This window comes from Rhinopithecus bieti, unplaced genomic scaffold, assembly GCF_001698545.2.
Source record: "Rhinopithecus bieti isolate Rb0 unplaced genomic scaffold, ASM169854v2 scaffold_10347, whole genome shotgun sequence".
NCBI classification, from domain to species: domain Eukaryota; kingdom Metazoa; phylum Chordata; class Mammalia; order Primates; family Cercopithecidae; genus Rhinopithecus; species Rhinopithecus bieti.
In genome coordinates, this window is record NW_016806836.1 from 1,325,524 (window position 1) to 1,348,686 (window position 23,163).

The 23,163-nt window shown below is 45.0% G+C and overlaps 1 protein-coding gene and 1 pseudogene across 1 annotated transcript in view; both read left to right on the top strand.

The window, feature by feature from the left end:
• The window catches only part of OCSTAMP (osteoclast stimulatory transmembrane protein), a 10,148-nt gene extending 279 nt beyond the window's left edge, over nucleotides 1-9,869 (top strand). Inside the window, 6 exon segments of the mRNA XM_017878058.1 lie at nucleotides 696-935; nucleotides 5,112-6,105; nucleotides 9,025-9,379; nucleotides 9,382-9,443; nucleotides 9,445-9,603; nucleotides 9,605-9,869. Of these exon segments, the coding sequence (XP_017733547.1) occupies nucleotides 892-935; nucleotides 5,112-6,105; nucleotides 9,025-9,379; nucleotides 9,382-9,443; nucleotides 9,445-9,603; nucleotides 9,605-9,679 (1,689 nt within the window). The 5' untranslated portion in view covers nucleotides 696-891 and the 3' untranslated portion in view covers nucleotides 9,680-9,869.
• Nucleotides 9,870-16,529: 6,660 nt separating this feature from the next.
• Nucleotides 16,530-19,273, top strand: LOC108533413 (cTAGE family member 5-like; annotated as a pseudogene).
• Nucleotides 19,274-23,163: the final 3,890 nt, after the last annotated feature.

Consider the following 23,163-nt stretch of genomic DNA (forward strand, 5'->3'; position numbering starts at 1 on the left):
TTTTTTTTTTTTTTTTTTTTTGAGATAGAGTCTCACTCTGTACCCAGGCTGGAGAACAGTGGCATGATCTCAGCTCACTGCAACCTTGCCTCCTGGGTTCAAGCGATTCTCCTGCCTCAGCCTCCTGAGTAGCTGGGACTACAGGTAAGCACCACCACAAACCAGTGAATTTTTATATTTTTAGTAGAGATAGGGTTTCACCATGTTGGCCGGGCTGATCTCAAACTCCTGACCTCAGGTGATCCACCCGCCTCAGCCTCCCAAAGTACTGGGATTACAGGTGTGAGCCACTGCGCCCGGCCTCATTAACCTTTTTTTAAGGGGAGAAAACAGGCAGAGAGATATTAGGTCACCAGCCCAAGCTCTCATAGCTAGCAAGGGACAGAGCTGAAATGTGAAGTCAGGTCAAGTCAGGCTAAAGGGGGCTAGGGAAGGAGACCAGAGCCACTGCTCCCAGAACTTGGCAGGGATCTGATTATCACCTGAGTCCCAAGAGCAGGGATCAGGCTCCCCTTGGGGCACACAACTGTGGAGTGGGAGGGAAAGGGGAGCTATGTGGTTTCTCTGTGCCTCAGTTTCCTTCTCTGTAAAATGGGGCTAATTCTACCATCCTGCTACCAAGATTAGAGACATTGCTTGGAAAAGGCTGTCTTTTTCTCTTCCCACACCTTCCACCCGCTCCTGCTTGTGGGCAGAGGATGAGGCAGCTTGCCCAAGCCTCTGGGAGGTGGACCCCGAAAAGGGCGGGACAAGGCAGCCAGGAGAGCTTCATTAAAGAGTGGAAAAGCAGAAGTGACAGGGATTCCCAAGTCCCAGCGATTCCCTCACTTCCTCTCCACCTGCCACGGCGGCCAGCGACCGCCCGCCTGAAACCACTGCTGTTCGGGCAGCATGCCAGGCCACCCAGGAGCAGCTGAGCACCTTGTCAAGACCAGGTAGGTCTGGGAACTTTGGACACTGAGGGCTACAGGTGAGAAAACAGTCAGCCATTGGGGGTGATGGATATGAACCCAAATCTTCAGCTCTGCCATTCCCTGGCTGTGTGATCTTAGGCAAATCCTCACTTCTCTGAGCCTCAGTTCCCCATCTGTGAAATGTAAGTAATAATGACATCTACGAGACTGTTGCCAGAATTGAATGAGAAAACGCATCCTTAGGACTTGCCACATACTTGGCTCAGAGTAAGCACTCACTAAACAGCAGCTGGTTTCCTTGCCATTTTCAATACCCCGTGCAGGAATTGTCATCCAGTATGACTTAGGACTGGCTTTCAACCCTTTCAATGGTTTTTATTATTAGCTATTATTCCAAAAGCTACTGTGTTCCAAATATTAATTATATAGTAGAAGGGGGTGTTTAGTCCCAAATTCAAATGCCTTCAGGAGCTGGGAAGGAGATGCGCCCGTGGGAGGCCACCTGCATGTGCAGACAGACCGTTCGTTGATCAGCGGGATGCAGTCTGCAGGGTTGCTCCCCTGTCGAAGGCAGGTAGTGGATACTCAGCTCCAGTTACCTGTTGCAAAGGTGGGAGCTCTAACCCAGATCTCATTTCTCAAGAAAAGCTGGAAACCCAGATTTTAATGTGAAACTTCCTTATTTCCAAACGGGCGCAGCTTACACACACACACACACACACACACACAGTTGGCCACAATAAAACACATTTGCATATGATTCAGCCTTCAGGGCTTCAAGATTGTGACCTCCACTCCAGCCCCACAGGCCTTACTACATCTCTGCTTCCCACTGTTCTGGTTCTCCCAACTGCCTGTTTCCCAATACTCAGAGCACAGAACCTTTGCACACACTGTTCCTTCTGTCAAGGATGTCCAACTCCCTTCTTCACCTACAAACTGATACTTGTCCTTCCACCCCCAGCTGGAATGTCACCTCTTCCAGGAAGCCTTCCTGACTCCCAGGTAAAACTGGGTCACTCTCCATCTATCCCACCCCAGTCCAGGCCCAGGCATACCATGCTCAGAATTCCTTTTTAATGAACTTAAACGCTAATGATCTATTTAAGTCTCCTCAATTAGACTGTGAACTCCTTTAGTGGGACCAGGACTTAATTCTTGGGGTCCACAGGGGTCAGCACAGAGCTTGGCACAGAGGAGACTCGAGTGAACATTTACATCGTTGACATAAGTATCGTCAGAGTAACAAGTGGTGCAGTTTTATAGGATCCTTCTTCTGTGTCAGACCCTGTATAAAGTGCTTTACATGCATTATTTCATTTTATTGTCCCAGAAGCCCTTTGACAAAGGTTTCTGTATTAGTCTGGAATCACTGAGTTGCAAGTGACAGGTTGATCTTGCACTGCCTTGAGAAAAACAGACATTTTCTAGTGTGTGGTCCGGCACAGATTTGGGCTTCAGGCATGTCTGGTTCCAGGTACTCCAGCAAGGCTACTGGGACTCTCTGTTTCCTAACACTGTTTTCCTTGAGTTGCCTTCATCCCAGGCCAATCCACACTACATGGTGGTCCCCAAGGCTTGAGGCATCCCTCCTACCAGCTTAGCTTTCAAGGTGACAAGGAGCAGTTTTTTTGGTTTTTTTGGTTTGTTTTGTTTTGTCATTGCAGCAAAGCCCTGAGGAAAGCTCTCTTGGTCCACCTCCAGGCAGGTGCAATCCCTGCACCAGTCACTGTGGCCAGGGGATCAGAGGTACTTGGATCAACTAGACCCAGTCACATGCTTATCCTTCAAGCTGACGATGGTGGAGCAAGTCAGCGGCTTTGCCTGTAACCAACACAGCGATAGCCTCCCCACCACCCTCCCTGCCCTTTATCATCATATTCCTGTATAACCTTTCTGCCTGCTCTCACTTAAGAGAATGTATGATCTCTAACCTCAGCTGGGCCTCATGGTTGCCCAGCACATATGTTATTGCCCTAGTTCATTTGTTCTCCCACTTTCCTGGGCAACAATTTTGTACTTTCTTCTTCCTCTTCAAGCATCCATCACCTCCTCCAGCATCTTACCTTCTCTGCTGAGCTTGCTTCCTGCCAGCCTGAGCAAACAGAAGCAATCGGTCATGCTACTCCCAGTGAATATTTTTGGAGGGCTCACAACACGGCAGACACTATTGTAGGCACTTGGAACATATCAGTGATCAAAAGGGACAAAGTCCCTGCCCCAGTGGAGTTGACTCTAGTGGTAGATAACAGCTAATGTGATGCTTACCATGTGCCAGAAACAAAGTGACCCCAGGAGGTACCTGCTTTGATTGTACCATTTTACAGATGAGACGGCTGAGAGGTAATGATATGTACCCAAGGTCACAAAGCTGGCAAGTGGTGGAGCAGGAATTTGAGCCCAGGCAGTCCAGAGGTCATGCCCTAAGCATTACTCTGTTCTGCGTATATCAGAGGATACTTTTCACAAGTGCACACATGTTGCCTGTTCATTCACCATCATCTGTACCTATTTCCTGTGCTTTCCCACCTGCTATTAAGAATGAACGACCCCTGCTCCATTCTAAGACCAGTCCCACCTTGCATGTTCTCAGTCTCACCCTCTGCCCCCACCCCTACAGGTGTCATTCCAGGGAGTCTCCCCTTTGTCAATGTCTCCCCTCTTGGTGAGATCTCCCACCTGTAAACATGCTATAGATTTCCTCACCTTACATGAATCCTCTTGGTCCAGTTTCCCATAGTGACCAGCCACTGCTTCATTTCTCTGCTGTTTTACTGCAGAAATTACTGGAAAGAGTTGTCTATATCTGTGTTTCCTATTCTTCTCCTTCCTGTCTCTCCTGGACCCAATATAGTTGGGTTTTGGCCCAAAAGGCCACCAAACTGTCCCTGCCAAGGTCAGCAGTGACCTCTAAGCAGCTAACAGGCATTGCTCAGTCCTCATCTTTCTTGGCCTGTTGGCTGCATTTGACGTACTTGATCACTCCCTTCTCCTTGAAACATTTTGTTTACTTGGCTTCCTAAGCACCACATTGGTTTTCCAGTCTCCTTTGCTGGTTCCTTCTCATCTAAGAGCCCCTAACCTTGGGGTGCCCTGAGGCATATCCTTGGATGTCTTTCCTCCCCAGTGACACACTCTCTTGAGGAATCTCATCGTGCACCGTGGCTTTAGGTAGGGATATAAAGTTGGGAGACATCTATAAATCAATGACTTCCAATGTTATAACTCCAGCCTGACCTCCCCTCTGAATTCCTGACTTCTATTTCCAACCACCTTCTCAAAACCTCCACAGAATGGCTCAACTGAATCTCCAACTCAAGAGTTCTGAACTGAATTCCTCCTCTCTCCCCCTCCACTCAAACCTGTTTTGACCACAGAGTTCTCATCTCAAGAAATGACACCTCAGTACTTCCAGTTACTCAGACACAAAAGCTCCTCATCATCCTTGACTTCCCTCTTTCTCTCATAACCCACAACCAATCGGCCTCTGCAAATCTTGTTGACTCTGCCAATAAAATGTGTTCAGAATCCAAGCTTTCCTTACTATTCCTCTGCCATCGCTCTTAATATAGTGCAAGCCCATGAAGGTAGCGACTTCGTTTTTTTCATTCCTGTTTCTCCAATGGTTAGCACAAAGTCGTTGCTTGATAAACGCTTGTTGAATGAATAAATATAAGGATAACAGAATATAAAAGTCCCTCACAGGTCAACTAGTCCACCCTCCTCACCCCTAAATTATAGATGAGACCCTGAAGTCCAGAAAGAATAGAAGGTCCAGAATCATACAGCAAGCCACCAAGACTATGAATTCAAGTGAAATTGTTTCTCTTCCCTCTCCTCTTACTCATTCTCTCTCTTTCACCTGTGCTCTTTCATTCTCTTGGACCAGTTAGTTGCCTTCACAAAACTGTAATGGTGGACTCAAACAGGACAGACTTTCATCCTCACATCCTCAGGAACTGCATCTGAGTTGGGCTCTTCCCTGACAGTTCTAGCAAGAATAATCCTGGGGAAGGCTCTGATTGGTTCAGCTTGTGTCACGTGGGTATACAGTGAGTTACTCTGATGGGTCCACGTGGCTAACTAAAAGGGTGGAGTCTGTTAGCAGAGCCTGCTGATGGGTTTGTGGGGCAGGGGCAGTGGACAGACACCCATCCACCTCCTGATAGAGATGCCCTTCAATTTCCTTGTATGCAGGTGGAGGTCCTGGCTCTGGAAAGCCCTTGCCCCACTGCAGGCTGCCTGGGACGCCTTCTCCCAGCCTGTTCCAGCCAGCTGTGGCCAGCTGCTGACCCAGCTCTTCCTGTGTGCCTCCCTGGCCGCTGCTGCTGCAGGTCTGGTTTATCACTGGCTGGCATTCTTGCTGCTTTATCCTCCCGGACATTCAGCCATGGTGGCCACTGTCTGTGGCCTCCTGGTCTTCCTGAGCCTGGGCCTGGTGCCCCCAGTCCGCTGCCTGCTTGCACTCAGCGTGCCCACCCTGGGCACAGAGCAGGGACGCCGGCTGCTCCTGTCCTACAGCACTGCCACCCTGGCCGTTGCTGTGGTGCCCAACATCCTGGCCAACGTGGGTGCAGCCGGGCAGGTGCTGAGGTGTGTCACCGAGGGCTCCCTGGAGAGTCTGCTCAACACCACTCACCAGCTGCATGCAGCATCCAGGACTCTGGGCCCCGCAGGCCAGGCAGGCAGCCGGGGCTTGACATTTGAGGCCCAGGACAATGGCTCTGCCTTCTACCTTCACATGCTCAGGGTCACTCAGCAGGTCCTGGAGGATTTTTCTGGCCTGGAGTCCCTGGCCCGGGCAGCAGCGCTAGGGACCCAGCGAGTGGTCACAGTGCTGTTTATGCTGGGCCTCCTGGTGGAGTCGGCATATTACCTCCATTGCTATCTGACAGACCTGCGGTTTGACAATATCTATGCCACACAACAGCTCACCCAGCGATTGGCACAGGCCCAGGCTACACACCTGGTGACCCCTCCACCCACCTGGCTGCTCCAGGCGGCTCGGCTGAGGCTGTCGCAGGAGGAGCTGATGAGCTGTCTTCTAAGGCTGGGGCTGCTTGCCCTCCTCCTGGTGGCCACAGCTGTGGCAGTGGCCACAGACCATGTAGCCTTCCTCCTGGCACAGGCGACCGTGGACTGGGCTCAGAAGTTGCCAACTGTGCCTATCACGCTCACGGTGAAGTACGATGTAAGTATGATGATGAGAAGAAGGAAGGGAGTTGTTGTTTTGAGAGGGGGGGATCTGTTAAACCCTTGACTTGCGATTAAATTTGACTTGCCTCCAAGAAATAGCCCGTGAATCAGCCATGGGGCCCTGCACCACGGGTAGTGGGACTCATCGGATACCCACAACAGCCCTAGGAAGTGGGTTCCATTTCCACTTCCTATTGCAGATGAGGATGCTGAAACCCAGACACCTTGAAATAACTTGCGTCCAAGGTCACCCTTCACAAGTGGCAGGATGTCCTAGCCTCATTTTCCTCATTGGTACAAATCAAATCAATCCTAATCCTACGAGGCTATTGTGTCTTACAGTGTGATATTGTCCTAAAGTACCTAGTAAGCTCCATGGCACATAAGAGATATTTAATAAAGAGTGGCTGTTATTAATAGCTCACATCTGTCTATATCGGACTGGAAGAGGACTTTGGAATGGGCTTGATCAGAAGGCAGCCAACTATAGCCTTCCAGAGTCTTTGTAAATAAGGTTTTTTTTAGAACACAGCCATGCCATTTGTCGATATATTGTCTGTGGTTGCCCTACAAAGGCAAAGTTGAGTAATTGTAACAGAGACTGTATGGCCTACAAAGCCTGAAATTTTTACTTTTTTTTTTTTTTTTTTTGAGACGGAGTCTCGCTCTGTCCTCCCGGCTTGGAGTGCAGCGGCCCGATCTCAGCTCACTGCAGCTCCGCCTTCCCGGTTCATGCCAATTTCCTGGCCTCAGCCCTCCGCAGTAGCTGGGACTAACAGGTCCCCCCTCGCCCGGCTTAGATTTTTGTATTTTTTTAGGAGACGGGGTTTCACCGTGTTAGCCAGGATGGTCTCGATCTCCTGATCTCGTGATCCGCCCGTCCTCGGCCTCCCAAAGTGCTGGGATTTTACAGGTTGAGCCACCGCGCCCGCCATATTTACTATTTTAAAAAATGATAGAGAAGGCGGGCGCGGTGGCTCAAAGCCGTAATCCAGCACCTTTGGAGGCCGAGGCGGGGTGGATCACGAGGTCATGAGACGGAGACCATCCTGGCTAACATGGGGAAACCCCATCTCTACTAAATACAAAAAACTAGCCGGGCGTGGTGGCGGGCGCCTGTAGTCCAGCTACTCGGAGGCTGAGGCGGAGAATGGCGTAAACCCGGAGGCGGGAGCTTTGCAGTGAGCCGAGATCGTGCCACTGCACTCCAGCCTGGGCGACAGAGCGAGACTCCGTCTCAAAAAATAAAAAAATAAATAAATAAATATATAAAAAAATAAAAATGATAAGAAAATATTTTACTATTGACTTATAACGGATTATATTACTATCAGATCGGAGGTTGCAATTTTTCGATCCTCTTCTTTCACCAGAGATCTTTTATTTTAATTTTGAGTAGAGAGGTCTCACACAAAAGTCCACTGCATAAAACATATCAAAGTGTCAGACTCTGAGCTAATAATATTAACAGCTTATATTTATCAAGTATTTATTACATACTAAGAACGTGCTTTTCAAACTGCACAAAATCAATTTAATCAATTTAAGAAGTCATAGACAGTTTTTTTAATGAAATAGAATCGACTGGAAAATTATAAGATTATATCTTAAACAATAAGGAAGTGTATGGTTTTGTGAATATTTTCTTCAATTACAATACAATCTGTGCTTTCAAGGTGCTGTAAAATGCATTTCTTTTCTTTCCTTTTTTGAGACAGGGTTTCAGTCTGTTGCCCAGGCCAGAATGCAGTGGTGCAATGGTGCAATCACAGCTCACTGTAACCTTGACCTCCTGGGCTCAAATGAGCTTCCCACTTCACCTACCTTGGCCTTCCAAGTAGCTGAGACTACAGGCATGCACCACCACCCAGTTAATTTTTAATATGTTTTTAGAGATGGTGTCTCACTATGTTGCCCAGGCTGGTCTCGGACTCCTGGGCTCAGGCATTCTTCTCACGTCAGCCTCCCAAAGTGTTGGGATTACCGGCATAAGCCACCATGCCTGGCCTGTAAAATGCGTTTCTTACTATAGGTCACAGTAAAGAAATGTGTCAGGCAATGTTCTAAGTATGTTCCCTGATTTACTGTTTTTCACCAAATCTCAGATAGTCATCAATTGCAAGTCACATCATTGTTTTATGTATCCTTAGGGCAGAAAATGCTACCAATTCAACTTTGACACAATGCTTTCTTATCATTTAGAATTTTAATTGTATTTGTATAAAATAGTTCACTTATGATTTAACATAGGTTTATTTTGTCATATATTTCTCGTGCATACATAAAAAAAAAAATAGGGGGCTGGGCATGGTGGCTCATGCCTATAATCCCAGCACTTTGCGAGGCTGAGGTGGGTGGATCACCTGAGGTCAAGAGTTCAAGACCAGCCTGGCCAACAACATGGTTTGGCAAAAGAACCTGTTTCAGACTCCTAGTCTCATTGGGTGGTCCTCAAACCCTGGGCTTGAGGTCCCTCTCAAACCCTCAAACCCTCCTCAAAACGCTACCAATTCAACTTTGACACAATGCTTTCTTATCATGTAGAATTTCAATCAAAGTTGAATTGGTAGCATTTTGAGGAGGGTTTGAGGGTTTGAGGAGGACCCAATGAGACTAGGAGTCTGAAACAGATTCTTTTGCCAAATAAAAATCACCATACAAATGTTACTATCGTTAGTATCTTTGAGCAGAATATTTTAGAGAAAACAAATTGTCTATGGATGTTTGCTCCTTGCTGAGTCCTTAGTGAATACTTTAGATGTCTTATTCCATCCATTTCTTCCTTCACAGAAATGGGGTTATTTCGGTACCCATTTTGCAGATGAAGGCAGGGAAAGCTGGACAAGCCTCCTCTAGAGGTGGGGAGTGGCCAGAGGGGCCCTCAGTTGACGCTGTCTTTTTCTCCTTTCTCAAGGTGGCATACACTGTCCTGGGCTTCATCCCTTTCCTCTTCAACCAGCCGTCCCCGGAGAGCCCCTTCCTCTCTGTCCACAGCTCCTACCAATGGGAGCTCAGCCTCACCTCCGCCCGCTGCCCACTGCTACCCGCCCGGTGTCCCCACGCGGCTGTCCCGCTGGCAGTGGGGGCCCTGCAGCTCCTGGCGTGCTCCACGGTGCTCCTGGAGGCCTACGCCCGCCGACTGCGGCACGCCATCGCCGCTTCCTTCTTCACAGCCCAGGAGGCGAGGCGAGTCCTCCACCTGCACGCCCGGCTTCAGCGAAGACAGGACAGGCACCAAGGCCAGCAGCTGTCCCTGGGGGCTCCTTCCTGCGCCCCACATCCAGACCTGCCTGCAAGCCTCCGGCATGGATAGACTGCAGGCTGGATGCCTTGAAGAACCGAGAGCAGAGAGGGAGAGGGGAAAGAGCTTTGGAGTTGCAGAGACCTGAATTGTAACCTCGGTCCTGTGCCGCCTCCCTGTGTGACCTTGGGTAGGTCACTTCACCGCTCTGAGCCTCGGCTTCCACCTCTGCATAACGACCACATATTTACCCATTGATGGGACCTACTTCCCACGCAGGGATGTGGTCAGGATGGAAGGAAATACTGGGCATGACAGACCTGGATAACCGGTAAAGAACCATGCAAAGGCGAAGACAAGGGGTGCAGAGACAGCTCGTGGTTCCTCCAGGCCTGCTGGAGATCAGGCTTATCTCATCTGCACCAACTGCTCTACCTGTTAGATGGAGAGCTTGCATCATGAATTTCTAGAAATGCTCCTGGAACTTATTTATATGCCTCAAAATCCTCTAAACTCATTTATAGTCACCCACAGTTTTAATTTTATAAATAAATGTATTTATTAAATCTTAGATTATGTTATTCCTCTGCCTCAAATTCCTTCAGGGTCTTTCCATTGCCAGGATTAGATTGTCAAATTAAAATATAGGACACTCAGTTCAACTTGAATTTCAGATAAACAACAAATACTTGTTTAATTAAAAACTTAAATGAAATGTAGCAGAGTTTAACTGAGCAAAGAATGCAGCCCCCAGAGCCAGCATAGGTTCAGAGCAACTCTGGGGGTTGCAACATGGTCAGATAATTTTTTGATTGACTTTGCTTACCTCTGATGATCTTGAGATCTATGAGAGCCTTAAGGTTCTTGGCAAATAAATACATAAATAAATAAATACCATTTTTTATAAGGTTTGAGCAGATAGTACATTTATTTTGTTGTTTGAAAAGACAGGTGAGAATTAAAATGTTTAAATGGTGTTTACTTCCAAGGTGATTCTTTTCATATTGTTATTATTATTATTATTAGAGACATTGTCTTGCTTAGTCTCCCAGGCTGGACTGGACTGCAGTGGCACAATCTCGGCTTGTTGCAACTTGCCCTCTTGGGTTCCATCGATTCTCATGCCTCAGCCTCTTGAGTAGCTGGGATTATAGGCGTGCACCACTACCGCTAATTTTTTATTTTTAGTAGGGACGGGGTTTTGCCATGTTGGCCAGGCTGGTCTTGAACTCCTGACCTCAAATGATCCGCCTGTTTTGGCCTCCCAAAGTGCTGAGACTACACGCATGAGCCACCATGTCTAGCCTATTTCCAAGGTAATTCAATGAAATCAATAGTTTGAGTTGGTTTCAGATCTTTTTCTTTAATGAGGAACAACTGTAATATGGGCACAAAATTTTAATGCTCAGGAAAAATTGGCCTAGTCCTTATGGAAATTATATTGATTGAGATTTTTTTCAAACTACTTTAGTTGTGTTTACTATTATTAACATTAAGTGCCAGGCGCAGTGGCTCACACCTGTAATCCCAGCACTTTGGGAGGCCGAGGTGGGCGGATCACAAGGACAGGAGATCGAGACCATCCTGGCTAACACGGTGAAACCCCGACTCAACTAAAATACTAAAAATTAGCCAGGCATGGTAGCAGGTGCCTGTAGTCCCAGTTACTCGGGAGACTGAGGCAGAATGGCATGAAAACCCAGGAGGCAGAGCTTGCAGTGAGCCAAGATTGCGCCAGTGCACTCCAGCCTGGGCGACAGAGTGAGACTCCGTCTCAAAAACAACAACAACAACAACAAAAAAACATTAAGTGGCATTGACTTGGATTAAGTAGTAACAAAAACAAGTATGAGACTTTCTAGTGATTTTTGATCCCAAGGTGTTTATCACTGATGGGCCTTCATATGTGTACTTGAAAACAAAATATACACAAGTGTTGCACTGGTTTGAAAATTTTAGTGGTGAAAGTTACCTGGTCAGTTGACAGTACTGTATCTAGAAACCAATCTTGGACATGTATGATGATGCTTATTTATTTATTTATTTTATTTTATTTTTGAGATGGAACCTTACTCTGTTGTCCAGGCTGGAGTGCAGGAGTGCAGTTGGGTGATCTGGGTTCACTGCAACTTTCACCTCCCGGGTTCAAATGATTCTCGTGCCTCAGCCTCCCAAGTAGCAGAGATTACAGGTGCATGCCACCATGCTTCGCTAATTTTTAAATATGTTTTAGTAAAGACGGGATTTCACAATGCTTACCAGGCTGGTCTTGAACTCCTGGCCTCAAGTGATATGCCCTCCTCAGCCTCCCAAAGTGCTGGGATTACAGGTGTGAGCCACTGTACCCGACAATGATGCTCTTTTAAATAGCTGAAAAGAAATTACTGTGTGGTTGTTCTTACTTTGTCCTTGTTTTGTTGTATAGCATTTAAGTGAAAGGAGATTATTTATCCTCATACTGAACTTCCAAAACTGATATTTGTATTTACCATATTTTAGTGATGGAGAGAAATGTTAGTTGTCTTACTTTGATAAGTTCAGCATAGGACCTATCACATTTTTTATGCTTTTAGCCACAATTCTGTCTCTAGAATGCTAGCAATGAGACATATGCAAGGAATAACCTAACTACTTTAATACTGTGGTTTGAAGTGCTGCAGGCCGTAGCTCCTAAACACCAAATCACAGTGTTTTAATTTGTGACGTGTTAGAATGATAGGATTTTCTGGAGTAAAAAATCTATTAACTAATCCTTGTGCTGTTAAATTACAGGGCTTTGACTCTTGGGTCTGAAGAAGGCACTGGCTCCTGCTTAATCCTGAGCATTGACACCAGTCAAAGCCCTGTCATCAGACCTGGGAGAAGCTGACAATCAAAATGATTGGGGTTTTTTTTTGTTTTTGTTTTTGTTTTTTTTTTGAGATGGAGCCTCACTCTGTCACCCAGGTTGGAGTGCAGTGGTGCAATCTTGGCTCACTGCAACCTCTACCTCTTGGGCTCAAGCAATTCTCCTGCTTCCAGCCTCTGAGTACCTGGGCTTACAGGCACGCACCACCATGCCCGGCTACTTTTTGTACTTTTAGCAGAGACAGGGTTTCGCCATGTTGGTCAGGCTGGTTTTAAATTCCTGACCTAACGTGATCTGCCAGCATGAGCTACTGTGCCCAGCCGTGATCTGCTTTCAAAAGACACAGGGCTGGCTGGGTACAGTGGCTCACGCCTATAATCCCAGCACTTTGGGAGGCCGAGGTGGGTGGATCACCTGAGGTCAGGAGTTCAAGACCAGCCTGACCAAAATGGTGAAACTCCACCTCTACTGAAAATACAAAAATTAGCTGGGCATGGTGGCAGACACCTGCAATCCCAGCTACTCGGGAGGCTGAGGCAGGAGAATCGCTTGGACCTGGGAGGTGGAGTTTGCAGTGAGACGAGATTGCGCCATTGCACTCCAGCCTGGGTGACAGAGCCACAATCCATCTCAGGAAAAAAAAAAAAAAAAAAAAAAAGACACAGGGCCAGAAATTAAAACTATTCAATCCCTCTGGGCTCAGGGACTGCTGCAGAAGAGGTAGGCACATGAGATTGTAAGGGCCGGTTTTGAGGGATAAGATTAGTTCAGGGCCAGGATCAGTGGCTCATGCTTCTAATCCCACCACTTTGGGAAGCTGAGGCAGGTGGATCACAAGGTCAAGAAATCGATACCATCCTGGCTAACACTGTGAAACCTCATCTCTACTAAAAATACAAAAAAATTAGCTGGGCGTGGTGACGGGCACCTGTAGTCCCAGCTACTCGGGAGGCTGAGGCAGGAGAATGGCATGAATCCGGGAGGCGGAGCTTGCAGTGAGCCAAGATCATGCCACTGCATTTCAGCCTGGGTGACAGAGTGAGACTTTGTCTCAAAAAAAAAATTATTTCAATTTTTCTATAAATTAAACATTAACACCAAAACCACACTGATGCAAGGCCAGCATCTGGGCCTTCCTGGAGCATTAATCTACTCCTTAACAGAAAATTGTAAAAGATTATAAAAAGTTTATGGAAATCTTACCTTACGATGAAACTGATTACAATTGGATAGATTTGTTTATAAGGTTTTATTAAAATTAGTTTTAACATTAATAATATACCATATAAAGGTAAAATTTGGTTTTCTCTTGAACAAAATATTCATGTAAGAGATAAGAGATTTTTTAGTAAAACTACAGAAAAAGAGAGTCTCTCCCTCTTAGTTGGCCTCATGCTGTCTTTATTAGGGCTTATTGTTTGGGAAGCTGAGTCCCTCACTATCAAAGGGTAAGCTGTTTTGTATTATCATTTTTGCTAAATGAATGGCTATTTTATAGTGACCTGTATAATCCTATTTTGTGATGTCAGGTGTCTCAAAACTTTGATCTCTGACAAACTTTCCAATGGCAAAATTTCAAGTTCTAAATTCAGTCTTTTTGACCTCAAAATAACTTTTTTGGGTATAAGGTTCCCTGAAGTCCAAGAGAGGCATATTAGGTTTATTTGGGTTGTTTGTTATGTTAGAATTATGCAGGAAGCATTGTCAATCAGAGGTGGTATTCAGCTTCCTTTGGGATTTATTTATTTATTTATTTATTTATTTATTAGATGGGTCTTGCTCTGTTGCCCAGGCTGGAGTGCAGTGGCACAGTCTCAGCTCACTGCAGCCTGTGCCTCCCAGGTTCAAGTGATTTTTGTGCCTCAAGCTTCGAAGTAGCTGGGATTACAGGCATGCATCACGACATCCAACTGATTTTTGTATGTTTAGTGGACGTAAGGTTTTGCCATGTTGGCCAGGCTGGTCTTGAACTCCTGACCCCAGGTGATCCACCCGCTTTGGCCTCCTGAAGTTCCGGGATGATATGAGAATTCTAAAATTCTGATATGTCTTAATATATGTTGTCACAGTAATTATTATTATTGTGTTAACTTGTATGCCACAGGAATAACAAAATACCCTTGCTAACTGTGCCTTTAACTATGGCTGTCTTAAAACTTTCGTCATCCACAATTGTAGTTTTGCTTTGATCCTTCTCAAAAAGTGACTTATAATCAGCTGCAGTCCAGGGCTTTCTTCTTTGGGGAAGTTTATGAAAAATTCAACCTCTTGAATGCAAGTTTCTGATAACTTTGTAGACTGTGCCATTGGATTAGAGAGAAAACTTCCAGGGCACTAACTGAAATGCTGATATGTTCATAAAGATTGCTAACTCAGTATGAAGCATACCAGAAGTTGATTGCATGGACTGAATTAATGGAGACTGAAATAATTTTTTATGGTTTTTTCTTTTGAAATATTGCTGATTTTTTTTTGTTTTGTTTTTCAGAGCCTGGATAATTATTTTTCTTTGGAGCCTTTATTGCCTGTGAGTATACTTTAAGTATCTTGAATACAAGGTGCTTTCCTCAAACAGAATTTGAGGCATAGTTCTCTCTATGCCTAATTTCTTCATAATTTGTGAATTATTTGTGAATGTTCTTAATTCATGGCAATGTGTTTGTTTGCATACATTCAATAAGAATCTATTTTATTTTATACTGTGACACAGGTGGATGAACTGGCTATTTTCCCAGGTCTTTGAAATGGCCTTGTGAGAGGTTCCAGCAAGTCCAATTTAGGAGAGCCTATGTGGACAGTAATTCTTGCTGTACTTTGTGGGATAATCAGGCCACATTTATGGGACTGCAACTTATTTTGCAGGTGGGTTTGTCTTGCTGAGATTTGTCTTTGGTGGAAGTAGGGGACTGGGAAAAGAAAGATTGTTTCAGAAGAAAAGGACAGTATTCGATTAACCTATAATTCCTGGGGGACCACATAGTTACCCACGGTATGCGGCTGCCCAGGATGCCCCTCCTCAATATGAAGCAGCTGGAATGATCAACAAGATTCCTCATGAATGAGGAATTGATATTTATGTATATACTATATTATTCTTTTTTTAAGATGGGGTCTCGCTCTATTGCCTAGGCTGGAATGCAGTGGTGCTATTTTGGCTCACTGCAACCTCTGCCTCCTGGTCCAAGTGATTCTTCTGCCTCAGCCTCCTGAGTAGCTGGGATTACAGGTGTGCACCACCATGCCCAAATAATTTTGTGCTTTTAATAGAGACATTTCAGTATATTGGCCAGGCTGGTCTTGAAATCCTGACCTCAAGTGATCTGGTTGCCTCAGCCTCCCAAAATGCTGACATTACAGTCATAAGCTACCGCGCCCAGCCTATCTTTCTCAAAAGCAAAACAAAACAAAACAAAAAAACACAAAAACTGTAAACCATTTAAATTTAGCAGTGGAGGATTTTATACCAACTTTAGTGACACTAAATGCTAATAAGTCCTGATAACCCACTATCACTGGACCAACCTGTACTATAATTTTTGTCATTATTTTAGAGTGTACGGTTAGAAGTTAACCATAAAACAGCCTCAGGCAGGTCCTTCAGGAGGTATCCAAAAGAGAGCATTGTTATCATAGGAGGCCACAGCTCCATGCGGTTATTGCCCCTGAAGACTTTCCAGTGGGACAAGATGTGGAGGTGGAAGACAGTGATATTGATGATCCTGACCCTGTGTAGACCGAGGCTGATGTGTGTGTCTATGTCTTGATTTTTAACACAAAACTATTAAAAAATAAAAAGATTAATAGATAAAAGCTTATAAAGTAAGGATAGAAAGAAAATATTTTTGTACAGCTATACAATGTGTGTTGTAAGTGAAGTGTTATTACAAAAAAGTAAAAAAGTGAAAAAAATTTAAACATTTATAAAGTAAAAAAGTTACAGTAAGCTAAGGTTAATTTATATTGAAGAAAACAATTTTAATTAATTAGTGTGGCTTACGTGTGCAGTGCTTGTGAAGGCTGCAGTAGTGCACAGTAATGCCCTAGGCCTTCACATTCACTCACCACTTACTAACTCACCCACAGCAATTTTCAATCTTGCAAGCTCCATTTATTTATGGTCAGTACTCTATAGAAGTATATATTTTTTAAAAAAATCTTTTATACTATATTTTTACTGTACCTTTTCTACGGGCCTGTGAGGCCTGTGGGTTCCCGCGTCCACCAGCTCCCCCCGCAGCCGGCTCCCCAGTGGTCCGCTCCGGTTGCCAGGTGCGGATTCTGTTCCTAACCTAAGCCTGTGTGTTCTTCGCGGCTAACTGTGGCCCGGACAGGCCTGGGTTACTGCGGTGGCCGCAGCCAGAGCAGCCTTGGCGCTATGAAAGAGCCCAGGGCTACCCCTCAGCCTTACTGGGGGCTGGTCCTGGAGGAGCCACGCAGGGTTGCAGCAGCACTGCCTGAAGGCAGGAGACCAGATTTGACTCCTTATGGTTTTCCATGGGAATTGGTGATATGTGCAGCTGTCGTTGGATTTTTTGTTGTTCCCTTTTTCTTGTGGAGAAGTTTTAGATCGGTTAGGAGTTGGCTTTATGTGGGAAGAGAGAAAAAGCTTGCTGTAGCACTTTCTGGACTAATTGAAGAAAATGTAGACTACTTGAAAATTTAGCCTCATTCAAAAGAGTATGAAGCCTATGAAGTAGAGTCATCTTTAGAGGATGCCAGCTTTGAGAAGGAGGCAACAGAAGCACAAAGTTTGGAGGCAACCTGTGAAAAGGTAAACAGGTCCAATTCTGAACTTGAGCATGAAATACTCTTTCTAGAAAACGAGTTAAAAGAAGAGAAATCTAAACATTCTGAACAAGATGAATTGATGGCGGATATTTCCAAAAGAATACAGTCTCTAGAAGATGCATCAAAATCCCTCAAATCCCAAGTAGCTGAAGCCAAAATGACCTTCAAGAGATTTCAAATGAATGAAGAACCACTGAAGATAGCAATACAAGATGCTTTGAATGAAAATTGTCAACTTCAGGAAAGCCAGCAACAGCTTTTTCAAGAAGCTGAAGTATGGAAAGAACAAGTGAGTGAACTTAATAAACAGAAAATAACATTTGAAGACTCCAAAGTACACGCAGAACAAGTTCTAAATGATAAAGAAAATCACATCGAGACTCTGACTGAACACTTGCTAAAGATGAAAGATCGGGCTGCTAGGCTTGGAGAAGACATAATGGATGATGGTAACTTGGAATTAGACGTGAACAGTGAATTGGAAGATGATGCTAACTTAGATAATCCTCCAAAAGGAGCTTTGAAGAAACTGATTCTTGCAGCTAAGTTAAATGCTTCTTTAACAACCTTAGAAGGAGAAAGAAACCAAAATCATATTCAGTTATCTGAAGTTGATGAAACCAAGAAAGAGCTCAGAGAGCATATTAAAAATCTTCAGATGGAGCAAGCATCTTTGCAGTTGGAAAACACACATTTTGAAAGTGAGAATCAGAAGCTTCAACAGAAACTTAAGGTAATGACAGAATTATATCAAGAAAATGGAATGAAGCTATACAGGAAATTACTAGTAGAGGAAAATTACCGGTTAGAGACAGAGAAACTTTCTAAAGTAGACGAAACGATCGGCCATGCCGCTGGAGAGCTGGAGACCTACAGAAAGCGAGCCAAAGATGTTGAAGAAGAATTTGAGAGAACTATTCATTTTTATCAAGGGAAGATTACTTCCCATGAGAAAAAAGCACACGATAATTGTTTGGCAGCATGGACTGCTGAAAGAAACCTCAATGATTTAAGGAAAGAAAATGCTCACAACAGACAAAAATTAGCTGAAACAGACTTTAAAATTAAACTTTTAGAAAAAGATCCTTATGCACTTGGTGTTCCAAATACAGCATTTGGCAGAGAGCATTCCTCATATGGTCCCTCTCCACTGGGTCGGCCTTCATTTGAAACGAGATATTTTCTCTATCCTCCAACTGTGTTGGAGGGTCCACTGAGACTCTCACCTTTGCTTCCAGAGGGAGGAGGAAGAGGTCCAAGAGGCCCAGGGAATCCTCTGGACCATCAGATTACCAATGAAAGAGGAGAATCAAGCTGTGATAGGTTTACCGATCCTCACAGGGCTCCTTCTGACACTGGGGCCCTGTCACCTCCGTGGGAACAGGACTGTAGGATGATGTTTCCTCCACCAGAACAATCATATCCTGATTCAGCTGTTCCTCCACAAAGGCAAGACAGATTTTATTCTAATTCTGCTATACGCTCTGGACCAGCAGAACTCAGAAGCTTTAAAATGCCTTCTTTGGATAAAATGGATGGGTCAATGCCTTCAGAAATGGAATCCAGTAGAAATGATACTAAAGATAATCTTGGTAATTTAAATGCGCCTGATTCATCTCTCCCCGCTGAAAATGAAGCAACTGGCCCTGGCTTTTTCCCTCCACCTCTTTCTCCAATCAGAGGTCCATTGTTGCCAGTGGATGTGAGGGGCCCGTTCATGAGAAGAGGACCTCCTTTCCCTCCACCTCCTCCAGGAACCATGTTTGGAGCTTCTTCAGATTATTTGCCACCAAGGGTTGTCCCAGGTCCACCACGTGCTCCATTTGCAATGAGAAATGTCTATCCACCAAGGGGTTTTCCTCCTTACCGTCCACCAAGACCTGGATTTTCCCCACCCACACATTCTGAAGGTAGAGCGAGTTCCCTTGAGGGTTGAGTCTGCCTTCAAATGAGCCTGCTACTGAAGATCCAGAACCACGGCAAGAAACCCGACAATATTTTTGCTCTCTTCAAAAGTCATTTTGACTGTTCTCATTTTCAGTTGAAGTAACTGCTGTTACTTCAGTCATTACACTTTTGCTCAAATTGAAACTGAACGGAATTATAATTCTTAGGATAGTATATTGTAAATAAGGATGATTTCAATATGAATCTTATGAGTAAATTATTTTCATTTTATTTTATTCTAAGTAGTATATTTTAATTTGATTAACTAATCCCCTATTATAGAAACAATAGTGGGAGTTTTACATATGTAATCTTGCGGGTGGGGAGGCTTTAAATTTTAAAGGCCATGGCATTATGCCAAGAACTGTATTTACTGTGGTTGTAGACAAATGTGAAAGTAACTTTATACTTAATTAAATAAATTTTAGTTGATTTAAAAATATATATAGGTTGCATTATTCTTCAGGTATGGAGAGACCAACAGATCAAGAGTCGATTGCCACTGAAAAGAGAGTTTGTTACTCACAAATCCCAAGAGAAGGGAAAGTGCTATGCCATGTAGCACCGAATAGGGAGGCACTATGGTCAGTGAGAAGGCAGGAGTGATGCAAAAACATGGGCAAGAGCCTTTACGGTGGTTTCCACGGGAAGGAGTAAGTGAGGCAAGATGAGCAGGGTTAAGGTTAGCTATTACAGTTTCAGTAATTTCAGCAGGCTCTGGGAATAGGGGCTGTCCCTAGTTGTCTGGTACCTGGCCCTGGAGTGCTTAGGACAGAGGAACAGTGGCCTAGAGTGTGTGAGTCCTATGGAAGGCTGATGAAGTAGGTAACTGGGGGCATGAACTCTGGACTGGTTAGCTTGTATGTGAAAAGCACGCTCGTGGGCGAGATTCATGCTGGGCAAGCGTTTACTGTTCTCTAGGAACTGGGCCTAACCCCTGGGGAAGGGAGAAGCCTGCACAACGTCAGCCCAAGGCCCCTAGATTGTTGAGCGGTTCCTGGATACATTAAAAATATAACATCGTTGCAGCCGGTGCGGTGGCCTCAAGCCTTGGTGAATCCCACGCCAGGTTTGGCGACTTTTCGGAGACCAGATGGCGGATCACGAGGTCAGGAGAATCGCAGACCACATCACTGGACTAACCATGGTGAAACCCCATCTCCTTACTAAAAAAATACAAAAAATTAGCCGGGCCGGTGGCGTGGCGGGCGCCTGTAGTCCCAGCTTACTCCGGGCAGGCCGTGAGGCAGGGAGAATGGCCGTGAACCTGAGGCCAGGGAGCAATGGCAGGTGACCCGGTAGGCGGAGCTTGCAGTGAGCGCCTGACAAGGTCAGCAAGGCCCTAGATGTCGAAGTGTCAGGATACATAAAAAGATGTGGTTGATATAGCATCAGAGCCTCTGTCTTCACGTGGCCTCTGATGAAGGGCTCTAGAGTGAGCTCCCTTAGGGGATGTCAAAGGTCGTTCAAGAGAGCAGAAGCCACAAGGCGACATAAAGCCTCAGTGATATCTAAAAGAAGATATTACTCCTTATATCACGGTGGATGTACACCTTGCGATATTATTTGTAATATCTAAAAGAAGATATTAGGAGGAATATCTCCCTTAGATATTACAAATCATATTTTCAAAGGATGTCCACCCCTGTGATATTGGAGAAATACCTCCCTTAGAAATTACAAATAATATTATCACAGGGTATACCCCCACTGTGATATTAGGAGTAATATTTCCCTTATATGTCATGAATAATATCATTACAGTGTGTACATCCACTGTGATGTTAGTAGTAATATCTTCCTTAGATATTATGAATAATATCATTACAGGCTGTACACCCACTGTGATATTAGGAGTAATATTGCCCTTAGATATTACGAAAAAGCAGCCGGAAAGATCAACGACTGGCTTAAAAGACCACAACGTTTTAGAGCTATCTTCTAGTGGCACATCTGCAGTTTTACCTTTAGTAAAAGTACCACATTCTTCTTCATTCTAGACCACTGCATTCTGAGCCATCAGTATAAACATTTATTTCCCTGAATAAGATGAAGCCAAAGACCTACTGCCTTATTAATGGACAGGCTGTGGAACAGAGCATGAAATAGCTCTTTTGTTTTGAAAAAGGTTTATTTTAGGAAACAGCAGAGACTGTTAGACGCTGAAGCCTCTGCGCCTCTTCCCTGGAGACCAACAACCTAAAGGACTCACTTCCTTCATTTCCAGTCTCAGTTCCTGTGCTGTCCACACGGATGGTCCAGTGATGATCTAGTTCCCACCCATCCAGGCTATGACTCAGGGAGGAAAATGAACAGTGGTACTGATGGAGGGAAGCTTTCTTGAGGTTTTCTGTTTCCTTATGAAGTGTCTGGATGACAAGCTTCACTTTAATAGTTTCTCAGGGGCCTGGTCTTTACCCAGAGCAGAGGCTGAGAAAATTATTAAGATTTCTGATGGAGTCTGTCCCACACTTACACATCACAAACGGGAGCATTTGAGGAACAAGAGCCACATGCCTTTATCTATTTATGACAGAGCCTGGCTGTGTTGCCCAGGCTGGAGTGCGGTGGTACCATCTTACCTCATCTCTGCCTCTGGGGCTCAAGTTATCCTCTCACTTCAGCCTCCTGAGTAGCTGGTACTACAGGTGCACACCACAATGCTCAACTAATTTTTTGTAGAGACAAAGTTTTGCCCTGTTGCCCAGGCTGGACTCAAACTCCTGGGCTCAAGGGATCCTCCTGCCTTAGCCTCCCAAAATGGTGGGATTACAGGCCTCTGCACCCAGCCGTTTTCTCTTTTTGTTAATAAACTCTTTGCAGTGCCCAGCTGAGAGTGGGGACTCAATAAATGTCAACAGAGGATTGTGTTCTTACAGACACATGGACGTGGAAGAACCCAGAAACACTGGTGTTGTTATGGTTTATTTAGTTTGCTGGATTTCATCATCAAATGAGAGAAGTATTCTACTGGAGAAAAACAGAAATTCTACTGGGTATAAATTTAACTGAAATCTTGAGAACTATTCAGAAACGACATAAAACCACACTTAAGAGTATATGGGCTAGGCATGGTGGCTCATGCCTATAGTGCCAGCACTTTGGGAGGCCTAGGCAGGTGGATCATCTGAGGTGGGGAGTTGGAGACCAGCCTGACCAACATTGAGAAAACTCCTCTCTAAAAATACAAAATTAGCCAAGGTTGGTGGTACATGCGTGTAATCCCAGCTACTCGGGAGGCCGAGGCAGGAGAATCGCTTGAACCCGGGAGGCCAAGGTTGCACTGAGCCGAGATCCCGCCATTGCACTCCAGCCTGGGCAACAAGTGCGAAACTCCGTCTCAAAAAAAAAAATACTATATGAAGATTAAAACTTCATATCTTTAAGTAAGATTATACTTTTCTTATAACATATTAGCCAGCTGAAGTGGTTCACGCCTGTATCCCAACACTTTGGGAGGCTGGAGCAGTAGGATTGCTTGAGCCCAGGAGTTGGAGAATAGACTGAGCAACATAGGGATACACAGTCTCTATAGTTTATCTTTTTTTTTTTGAGACGATTTTCGCTTTTGTTGCCCAGGCTGGAGTGCAATGGCGTGATCTTGGCTCACCGCAACCTCCGCCCCCTGAATTCAAGCGATTCTCCAGCCTCACCTTCATAAGTAGCTGCGATTACAGGTGTCCGCCACAATGCCTGGCTAACTTTTTTTTTTTTCTTTTTTTCTTTTTGAGACGGAGTCTGGCTCTGTCACCCAGTCTGGAGTGCAGTGGCGCAATCTCGGCTCACTGCAACCTTTGCTTCCTAGGTTCAGGTGATTCTCCTGCCGCAGCCTCTTGAGTAGCTGGGATTATAGGCGTGCCACCATGTCTGGCTAATTTTTGTATTTTTAGTAGAGATGGGGTTTCAACATATTGGCTAGGCTGGTCTCGAACTCCTGACCTCAAGTGATTCATGCAATTTGGCCTCCCAAAGGGCTGGGATTACAGGCGTGAGCTATCCGGTGCACCGACTACAAAATTGTTTTTGTACTTGCCAAGTGTGGTGGTGAGCCCCTGCGGTGTGTGCACCCTGTGATATTATTCGTAGTATTTAAAAGAAGATTTTACTCCTAATATCACAGTGGGTATACACCCAGTGATATTATTTGTAGTATCTAAGGGAGATGATACTACTCCTAATATCACAGTGGGTGTACAGCCTGTGATATTATTCGTAATATCTAAAAGAAG